This window comes from Camelina sativa, chromosome 11 (genome assembly GCF_000633955.1).
Source record: "Camelina sativa cultivar DH55 chromosome 11, Cs, whole genome shotgun sequence".
NCBI lineage: Eukaryota > Viridiplantae > Streptophyta > Magnoliopsida > Brassicales > Brassicaceae > Camelina > Camelina sativa.
In genome coordinates this window covers 13,342,293-13,353,128 of record NC_025695.1, presented here as the reverse complement: position 1 = coordinate 13,353,128, position 10,836 = coordinate 13,342,293, and the positions used below count along the sequence as shown (strand labels likewise).

The 10,836-nt window shown below is 35.8% G+C and overlaps 2 protein-coding genes and 1 long non-coding RNA gene across 3 annotated transcripts; 2 read left to right on the top strand and 1 right to left on the bottom strand.

The window, feature by feature from the left end:
- LOC104723176 (transcription repressor OFP5) lies at positions 212-2,210 on the top strand. Its single transcript, XM_010441502.2, has one exon. It carries the CDS (start codon positions 1,103-1,105, stop codon positions 2,156-2,158), a length of 1,056 nt encoding a protein of 351 aa, XP_010439804.1. The 5' UTR covers positions 212-1,102; the 3' UTR covers positions 2,159-2,210.
- LOC104723177 (pentatricopeptide repeat-containing protein At4g18840-like) lies at positions 1,132-4,000 on the bottom strand (the record flags this gene model as incomplete). The annotated part of the gene is made up of 2 exons (XM_010441503.2): positions 1,132-1,220; positions 2,330-4,000. A coding segment is annotated over one exon (1,665 nt), but the record flags the coding sequence as incomplete, so codon positions are not given.
- On the top strand, positions 8,265-9,680 carry LOC104723175. Its single transcript, XR_757303.2, has 2 exons — positions 8,265-8,446; positions 8,973-9,680. It is a non-coding gene; the product is annotated as an uncharacterized LOC104723175 (long non-coding RNA).

Here is a 10,836-nt window from a genome sequence, read left to right as displayed (position 1 = left end):
TTAAAAGATATAACTACAAAATTACAGTTTTATTTATCTTCTTGGTCAGGAGAAAAAAAATTACGGGATGGGGTTTTATTCTTTTTTGTAATTATTCTTTTATTCCTTTTCAGATAGTAAAGTAGAAGAGACTGAAATTGGTTAATGCTTCAAACCCAAGTCTTGACAATACAAGCGACACACAAAAATAATGTATAAAAATTCAAAACTCTTCTCTATCCCCATTTTGATGGCTATACTATATAGAAGAAGAAACAAAAAAGAAACTAAAATTAAATTAAAATCATGAACAAGTTGTTGGCGGGTGACACAAACCATACCTCAAGGTAGGTGATATATCCATATGGAGAGTTTTTTAGCTGTTCTTTTAAAGGTCAGGACCACATCTTCCTCAAAACTTCACAAAATCTCTAACTTTGAGATAACACAAAATCCATCAACTTTACCTTCTTCATGATTATATAACACCTCTCAGACTAGGACCAGAGAGAGACCGGGACCAGTACCAATCATATTGTTATGTTGGACGACACTCGGGTTTCGAGGGTAATATTTGTATCAGCTTTGCGACATGACTAAGGATGTGTAAATCATGTAACCACTGCAAAGCCACTAGATTCCATGATCTAAGAACTCAATGTTCTTACGGTATTAAGACAGCTACTACAAACTAAAAGGATGGGAAGATTCTTGTGGTTCTTGGGTCGGTCACGTTACACCGAAAGAAGAGAAAGAGAGAGAGAGAGAGGCCTACGTCTTTGTCATCAATGAAGTTTGGTTTTTGATTGATAAAACTGGTCCCCCACTTTGTTATAAATTCCAGAACGTACCCAGAGATAACAGAACCAATAAAAGAAAAAGTTAACTAGGCTAAAAGTGGTCACAGGATTCTTCAGGCGGGTTTGGTTCTTTTTTTCAAACTGCAACTAGCTTTTACCCGTTAAAGTTCATCTCCCTATTAAACACAACGACCTAACAATATTACAGCAGTAAGCTCTAGATACATCCCTTCACTTTTATACATCTCTTCATAGTCTATAGCCTAAGAAACCCGGTTAACAAAGACAGCACCAAACTTTTTCAGATTCTTCCATCATTAGGAATGATGAGATGGGGAAGGAAGAAACCTGTTTCTTCTTCATCTTCTTCTTCTTACGGGTTGTCTCGTGCTCCTCCTGTTTCTTGGTTTTCAAAGTTAAGCGGTTCTTCTGACTTGAAACCTGCAAAAGAGAAGAAGCAAGATGATGAAGCTAGCCAGACCATGTCTACAAAATCTTCCTTAAGTTCTACTAAACGTCGGAATGATATTAGTGAGAGCAGAAAAAGCTTTCAGAGAGTACAAATAGAAAAGGAGAACGCTGCAACAAGATCAGCAGATAGGGAGTCCAATGAGAAGTTTGAAGAGATAATGAGCAGTGTAAGGAAGAAAGTAAGAGACTTCAAAAGAGAGACGTGTGGCTTTCTGGAAGTAGAGGCAATGGATAGAGACAAAGGAACTGTGATCATGACGCCAAGAATTCAGGTGAACAGAGATAAGCAGAGATGTGAGAGACGTGACCAAAGGCTTCTCGAACAAAAGCCAAAGAGATCAGAACAAGATGTAGAGGTCAAGGCGAAAAAACCAGCGAGAAGGACAGGTACAGGAAGTTACAGTAAAGAGGATTCCATGAATCTTGGTCATACTGTAACAAAATCAGCTCCTCAATGGCAAAAGCTCAAGGAAGTAAAACTAAGAGAAGTGAAGCTGAAGGCTGACCAACAGAGAAAATCTCTGTACCTAAAAAGGGAGCTAAACAGATTAGGAGCAAAAGAAAACAACAAGGTTAGAGTGTTTTCACCAAGAGCATCTGAAAAATGCAGAGTTAAAGCTATCGAAGACTTGAAGAAGGCTAAACTGAGAGCACGGGAGCACGAGATTCTGATAGAAACAGCAGATGGAGGAATGGAGAACGAAAGCTTTGCAGTAGTGAAATGCTCGAGCGATCCTCAGAAGGATTTTAGAGATTCAATGATTGAAATGATCATGGAGAATGGTATCAACCACCCTGAAGAACTCAAAGAGCTTCTGGTTTGTTATCTCAGACTCAATACCAATGAATATCATGATATGATCATCCATGTGTTTCAGCAAGTGCATAATGATATGAATTTTCATTAATTTTGGTGTATAATATATAGTAATATAAAGATCAGTGCATGATTCATCATTATGATCTGTGAATAGTTTAAGCTTTCTAGGATGTACCACCCCTAACTTCATGCTTCTTGGTTATAACTAATTATTCTATATAATTGACAGAATAAGAGCAACATAATTTTTGGAAATTACCAAGTTTTAGTCGATTCTTAGTCCTTCTCCAGCTAGGAACTCATGGACAACCCCGTCAACTTCAATCATGCTGCATCCAGGCTTCTTGTTTACGTTTACTGCTCTCATCTTTCTTCTCACCTCCATAACCTCATCCCATCTCCCATTAGAGGCATACAAGTTTGACATCTGAACATAACCTGAACTCTCACGTGGATTCAATTCCAGTAACCGATTTGCTATACGCTCTGCTTGTTCCAATCTTCCAAACCTTTTACAGGCACCAAGGAGAGATTCTAGTAAAACCGAAGCCTCTTCTGCTGGAATCTCGTTCACAAGCTCCTCTGCTTCCTCAATTTTTCCCATCCGACCAAGCAAATCCACCATACAACCATAGTGTTCAATAGTTGGCTCAACCCCATAAACACTATTAATCATTTCAAAAAGTTTGCGAGCCTGGTCTAACAAACCTACATGATTGCAGGCAGACAGAACACCAACAAATGTGATACCGTTTGGTTTAAAACCTTCATACACCATCTCTGAGAAGATCTCTAAAGCATCATTTCCAAGACCATGGACGCTTAAACCCGAGATGATCGAGTTCCATGTACTGACATCTCTCTTTGAAGTAGCTCTAAACACTTCAAGAGCCTTATCAATCTTCCCACATTTAGAATACATATCCACAAGAGCTGTAGCCAAAAACCCTTCAATCTCAATCCCATGCTTGTCTATGTAAACATGTACCCACTCACCTTGACTCAGGGATCCAAGACTAGCACACGCAGATAAAACATTAACAAGAGTAAAACCATCTGGTTCCTCTGTGGAACTATCCAGCATCTCATTGAAAACCTCTAACACCTCGTCGTAGCAACCCACATGTGCATAAGCAGTCACCATAGCGTTCCAAGAAACCACATCTTTCCCCGGCATAGAGTCGAAGATCTCCTTGGCTTCCTTAACCAAACCAGCAGCAGCATAACCCGAAATCATAAAATTCCAAGACTCCACATTCCGTTCCTCCATCTCATCAAACAACGCACGAGCTTCTTCTACCAAACCCTTTGCAAGATAAGCACTCAACAACGAGTTCCACGAAACAGCATCTCTCACAGGCATTTCGTCGAGCACTTTACGCGCAATCTGGAAGTAACCGCTCCTCGCATAAACGTTAACCAAAGTATTCTCGACAAACACATCAGTCATCAGACCACTCTTCATAAAAAGACCGTGAATTTGCCTTCCTTGCTCAAACCCACAAAACGCAGCACAAGCTTTCAACGCGAACGTGAAGCTGTACTTATCGGGGAAAACAGGGCCGAGAAGCATATCACGAAACACGACTAGAGCCATCTCAGGGGTAGAGCTATTAGCATAAGCCCTGATGACGGAATTGTGAGTGAACCCATTAGGGCTATCGATCCGATTGAGGATAGAGTGAGCGTAAGAGACAGTATTGGGTTCTGGGTTTGTTTGGGTTGCAGCAAAGGCGATAAGCTTGCTCGCGGAATAGGTGTCCTGAAAAAGACCTGTTTTGAGCATAAAGGCATGAGCTTGTTTAATCTCCGACAGAGATTTCGCTCTCTCTGTAAATGTCAGAATCGGTACTTGAAGAGTTGATGATGAACTAACAACAATCATTTTTTTTTTTTTTTGGTTCAGTTTCCTAAATGTTGCATATGTCCGTTATTATCACTAGAAGTACTACAACTCATACTTGAACTCATGTTGTGTGATACGACAGTGGCACTAGTAGTACTAAACTAGTTTAGGCTACAATTAAACTTTAAGGTAACAATAGTGTATTTGGTTCTCTAATCCATACATATCGATTTTTATCTTAGGTTTTGTGTTTAGATTACCGAAATTTTTTCTTTGAAGAAATTGGGGAACTTTGTTGCCGAGGGTAGTGTAAAAAGATGACTAATTTAAAATTTACTGAATTTGTTAGAAATGTCTTTTTTAGATAACTTTTCTAAAAAATATCTTTTTTAATTTTTTTATTTTTGCCCTTTTTTACACAATTACCCTATGTTAAATTAATTTTAGAATTTTTTTTAGGTTTGAATTTTCCATTTTACATTTAGGGTATAGTTTTTACGGGTTAGAGTTTAGTATTTGGGGTTTAGGGTCTAGAATATTGTCATTTTATATATTAAAAAGTGTATTTTTGAAAATAGACACTATAAAAAGATATTTTTGAAAAGTGACATCGAAAAAGAGGTATTTTTGAAAATCCCCAAAAAATTTATAGTACTGTTTTTTCATTTTAACATTTCATTTATTTTACATAATTAATTTTTTTTATTTATTTAATCTCCCTATTAATTATAGGTAACATAAATATAGACTAATGAATATTTTAAGTTTATTTTAAAGTTAAGAAAATAATGTTGCTTAGGTGGCAGAACGAGAAGAGAGGAAAGCTAACTTTATAAATATAGATTCACTTTCAAATTTTTTTGTTTAAAATATTATAAATACAATTACATTAATTTTGTTTTATCCTACCATGAATTTAAAATTTACTTCCATTCTAAAAATTGCTTACACATTTGAAATTTTAAATTATGGCTAGTTAAAAGAAAAGTTAAATTCTATTATTATCATTAATAAAGAATTTATAGTTTTGTTTTCTTATTTTAACATTCTTTTATTTTACATAATTAATTTTTTATTTATTTAAACTCTCTATTAATTATAGGTTAGGGCTAAATGAATATTTTAAATTTATTTTTAAGTTAAAAAAATAATGTTGCTTAGATGGCAGAATGAGAAGAAATGAAAACTAACTTTATAGATATAGATAATAAATTAACTATCATCGCATTTGTGGTTTAAACTAAGCAATAGCAATAGACGTGTAGATGAAATTAAAATTACAGATCATGTATACAAAAGTGGTAATTAAGAAGACCTAACGCAAACATGCATATAGCTCATAAGTAGTAGCCGAAACAAAACTTAAAGAACAAGTCTAGTAGACATGATATGTATAAGCTAATCTCATATATAAACATTACATAGGTGATTGCGTTTAGTTACAGTATCACAAACGAAATTTATTCTTATCAAACAAAAAAACAAAAAACAAAAAAAATCGAGAAGAAGAGAGAGTAAGAACAGAGCGCTATGGAGAGCAAGAGAAAACAATTGTCTGAGAACTTGTGCGACCTGACTAAAGCCGTCAATGTGCGCGTGCGCAACAACACGACGACGGAGGCTGAGTTAGAAGCAATTGCCGAGAAGCTTCTCCAGTGCTGCATTGATATCATGGCGATCACGGTGAGACCGGTGGAGGGAGAGGCCGGACCATCGGAGAAACCATCGAAGGCCAACAAAGCGAAACCATGATCGGCAACTGAAAGATCACCATGATTGACGTCCACGTACGGCGGTATCAAAGTTATGAAGAAATAATATATATGTAACGAGATAGGATGATGACCTATCTTTTATAATTTCTAAACAATTATGGTTGTTTCTATTAAGACAACCTAGCTGATGATGGTATAGACAAACGTTATAATTTATAACAAAATAGGATGCTCGTTTCTAAATATAATTATGTGGAATTATTATATATAACGAATTTACGATGTTCTTTTTCATCTCTAAATAGTGATATATGTATGCACAAATCTAATTAAGATAAACGAATTAATTTCACGAATAATAATTGGTAAAAACGAAACTGCATGCTCATTAGACATGTTACTTCTCTAGCTCTTAGAAAGTTCACATTTCAACTCTTTTCACATTTTTAGACGAAAATGATATTGCTATTGACCAAAAATCTGACACACCCAGCCCAATGAACGCGATTTTAACCTCCATCCACAACAATGTCACTCCAGCATGTGGTTTCAACGAATCTTTTGAACACACACTTAATATGAACCAGCTTTAACTCACAATTCAACCTTCTATAAGTTTAACACGCGATACCTTAATTATCTTTTAAATAATGTTGGGCACGCGACAAAATTTTGAGTTTTAGCTGTGAGCTCTAGACCCTCTAATTATAGAAAAGTTCACCTTCAAGCACAAGAAAACACATACTACTAGAACAATCGGTTATTCGGTTTCATGGCGAGTAGATGATTAAATCATATTCATATATCATCATGAAAGATGGATTAACTTACCAGTAGATTGTGAAAAATAAGCAAGGTCCTGAGGGTGGGGGAGAGGTTGTTTCAAAAACATAGGAAAATGTTATTAACATTAACGTAACAAGATATATTTTCTTGCTACTGTGTATCTTAAGCTAAACAATGGAACTCTCTCCCATTTTTCCAACAAGTTCCCTTTTTGGGCTTTTTGGACCCTTATTTGTGGGAATCCACTTTCTGCCGGTCCACCGTATCTATTCGGTTTGCATTAACAACTTCATTAGCTGGTTTCATTCAAATTATTTTTCCAAGAAAAATAACTTAATTCAAATTATTAACTTAATTTTGTCAAAAAAAAAAAAAGTTAAAATTTGTATCTATCAAGTGTATAGATTACAATAATAAAATTTAGTAAATTTTTATTAAGTTAAACTTTGGATCAATAATTTAAAATACAGTGTATAAATTACAGTAATAAAATTTAGTAAAATTTATTTAACTTAAACTTTGGATCTAGAACTTAAACTATATTTGTTAAACTAGTATTTATTATATGTAGGGAATATTGGATTGTTACCCAAATTGGTCTTTAAATTTTAAATATAATAAAATTTTATCAAAATTTAATACATTTTAGAAAAAAAATCAAAATATATACTCTTAATTTAATATTAATTTTATTATTAAAATTCCTATAATATACAAGATACAATAGTATTATTGTGGATTTTTTATAAAAGAAAATTACTTTATTTGGGTAACATTTAATTTTTGGACCTATTTTACTTGTAAATATTTATAGATTGTGAGTATATGTAACTTTGCACAAAAAAAAAAAAAAAAAAAGTTAAAGGGTGCTTAGACTGAAAGCAGATTTCTTTGGATTTTGAAGCTAGGTTGAGATAAATTAGATAATAATCTCCATCTCGGTTTTCAGTGTGTAACGATTATAGATTCAAAAATGGTAAACATGACTGAAAATGAAGGCTCGTCAACCTCGACATCATTTTTCATCACCACAACATATGACATGGTCGATGATAGTTCATCAGATTCAATAATTTCTTGGAGCCAGAGCAGCAAGAGTTTCATCATTTGGAACTCGGAAGAGTTTTACAACCATCTCATTCAAAAATTCTGTTTCAAGGACAACAGTTTAATGTCCTTTTTCCTTTCACTTGATACACATGTAAGTTGTTTATATGATTACTTCTGTAAAATCATGTCATGATATATAGTTTTGTTGATTTATGTGTCGGTGCTAGGATTTTCAGGTCGGGGAAGAATGTCGATCGACACGAGGAGGCGGTGTCAGTCGACATCAAGAAGCAGTGTCACTCGACATCAAGAGTTAGTGTTGATCGACACCAGGAGAGTGTCGGTTGACACCAACCCTTTCAGCAGGCGGCTAATACTTGTTTATCCTGGTTTGTTGTGTTGTTTGTTGATTGTTTAACATCGGATTCTCAATTGTTTGTGTATAGCCCAGTAGATGGGAAGATCGCCTCACTAAATGTTTATGACAATACTCATGCATCTCAATTTATCTTTGTGGTGCAGGTAAATGCAAAGTGTAATCGTAGAATCAAGGCAATAAAGAAGATGATGTTCTAAAGGTTCGGTTGTTTGTTCTATGCTGCTATTAAGGCATTTTCATCCCACAACTTTATTGAGTGTCTATAAATATAGAATGATTAAAAGAAAATAAAATTAAAAAATTAATAGGTGAACAGAAGAGATTTCGTGTCTCTAAATATCTCTGCCGCGACACTTTTAGTTACTTTAGGACACCTTACGTGTCATTATTATATTGGTTCTTATTTTTGTTCTTCATCAATTGAAAAAAAAACAAGTCTTCTTAGCCGTACACACCTTCTCCTTATGTAATCCCTCGAGTCCTTTGATCGTGGGTTAATGGCTATCTAACATAGAAGCTAACATCCCCATAATCATTGGAAGAGGTCTTCACGGTGAGTTCTTCGTTTTCCTTTTGTAAATCAAGCTGAAATTTTGGACGGTAAGCATGTTTCCGTTGTTGTAAATTGTAATCCTTGGTTTCTAATGATTGATTCCAGATTCAATCTGTTTTGAATTCTACTAGATCGTTGCGGTTTAGTCAGTTTATGATTCATTGTCTCTCTGATCATATTTTCTGTATCCTCTGTTATAACACCCATAAGTGTTTCCCCTTCTTCAAAACTCTCTCTGTTTGTCCACTCACAGTAGTATCATTCGAAGCTTTTAGAATTTTAGGCTTTTTCCTCCCATTAAAGAAGTTGAAGGCTCTTCATTAGTTTTTTAATCCTGTTTTTTTAGAATAGTTTCTTTTAGTTTGTGTGAGCTGAGAATATGTGTGAATCCTTATTTTTATTGGTTTGTATGGAGAAACCTTGAAGCTCATACAATGCAAGGCTTTAGGCTTGTGAACCCATGTTATTGAATTGGTATTTAACACCTCTTTGACATGGTGATAATTTTTTTTAAAGGGAGCTCATACAATGGAGTCTTTAATGGAGTCTGATTGCTTTGTATCTTTTTTAAAGGTATCAAGAAATTCTGATTGATCCTATTTACACTGGCCATCTGCTAATAACAAATCCTCATAAGATGAAGAATCAAGGCTGGCGTTGGTGTTAGAAGTTGTTGTGTCATTGCCGAAGCCTCAAAACCCTGAAGAAGCAGCAACTAATTCTTCCATGAAACATGTATCGTTAGGAGAAGCAGAGAGGACATAGAAGACACTATTGACAATAATATGCAGACCACGAAATCTAGTGGTCTCTCTCACTTTGTTTCTCTGATTAATTATGCTCGTTGTTGCTCCGAAAAAAAAATGAAGAGAGAGATTCATATTCTTCTTAAAAGGAGGCTTGGTTCATTAAAACGAGAAATCAACACAATCACCGCCATGTATAAGAAAGATGTTGAAGAGAGCTTTGCAAACAACCAGATTGATACCGGAGAGAGCTTTTGCTGATTTTGTTCTCTGCAACTCAGTCCTCCATTTGGTGATCATCAACTTCCTAAGATAGGTGTTTCACTCTCCTATCTACAACTTGTTTTTGTATCTTCATGTACTGGAGCTTTTAGGTGTCACTTGGAATCAAAACTCTAGTTTGATATTTTTTTTGTCTTGTCGTCAAAGAATCAAAAATGCAATATATTTGTGTTTTTTTTATTCTTAAGACATTCATATGTAAAAGATGACCAATGGAGGGAAAAAAATAACTAGAAGTTAGTGGGAGATTTAATATTAATTTTATTATTAATTAATATTTAAGACAATTATTAGAGTATCATTGATGGAAATGCTACTAGAATGGATTGTAGTGGTCTAGAATGGTTGTTTAGGATGTTATCTCATTGCTTTATAACTGTTGGTTATTGGTATCAAATTCATTAGTTATTGGTTATTATTTCTGTGGAGTTTCTGGTTTAATGTTATTGTTTATTTCCGCTGTATGTTGATTGGAGTTAGAATGTTAGTGAGTATAAAATCACTAGTTTAATAATATATTTAAAACAATAAAAATGGGTCAGATCGTTTCAGTTTGGTATCAGAGCCCTTATGGTTCTAGGTACGAGTTCACTAGGCTTTGTGTTGTTGATGTTGTGGATTTATATGCTTTGATTGATTATATGATTTAGTCAATTGTGTGTGGCATGAATTCCTAAAAAATCCTCTTCGAGCCTTCAATGTGATTCCACGGTAAGTTGTGTTTTTGTGTATGGTTTAGATTGTTGTTTAGCCTTCTGATCATGGTAGTGCAGATGATTAGAGGTGGTGCTATTGCAGGACGTGGACGTGGTCGTGGACGCGGACATGGTCGTGGTAGGGGCAGATGTCCAGCGGTTAATGACATTGTGGATCAAAGTGTGACAAAAGAGGGCATCAGCAAGTCGCAGACATTCAAGGAGGGGTCTGTGAGTGTGGCCGGTGGTGGTGTCGATAGGACCATAGGCGCTGATGGAGTCGGTGTGGGTGGTGTCGGTGCCGGGTTGGCCAGTGGTATTGGAGTTCAGGGTGCAAGAGTTTCAGTAGGTGGAGCCTCTGGTGGACTTGTTGGCGCAGTTTTTGGAGTGGTTACTGGAAGTTGTACCGGCACAAGCTCAGGTGGTGCCGTCTTTGGCAGCAGAGTTGTAGCAGCCAATGGCTGCAGGTGCAGGAACACATTCTCAGTATGTCAGTATGCTGAGGGAGATAAGTAGGATCGGTACAGAGCATTTCTCGGGTGGTACCGACCCTACTGTAGTTGATGCATGGAGAACGAGGCTGGAACGCAACTTCCAGTCTCTGAGATGTCCTTAGGAGTACTGGATGGACATAGGGGTCCACTACCTGGTAGATGATGTTCACTTGTGGTGGAGGTCAGTTGCTGCTAGGAAGGTGCAGAGGGAGATAACTTG

Excerpts from the sequence above, each read along its gene's own strand:
- LOC104723176 (XM_010441502.2), top strand. The coding sequence starts at position 1,103 with ATGATGAGATGGGGAAGGAAGAAACCTGTTTCTTCTTCATCTTCTTCT.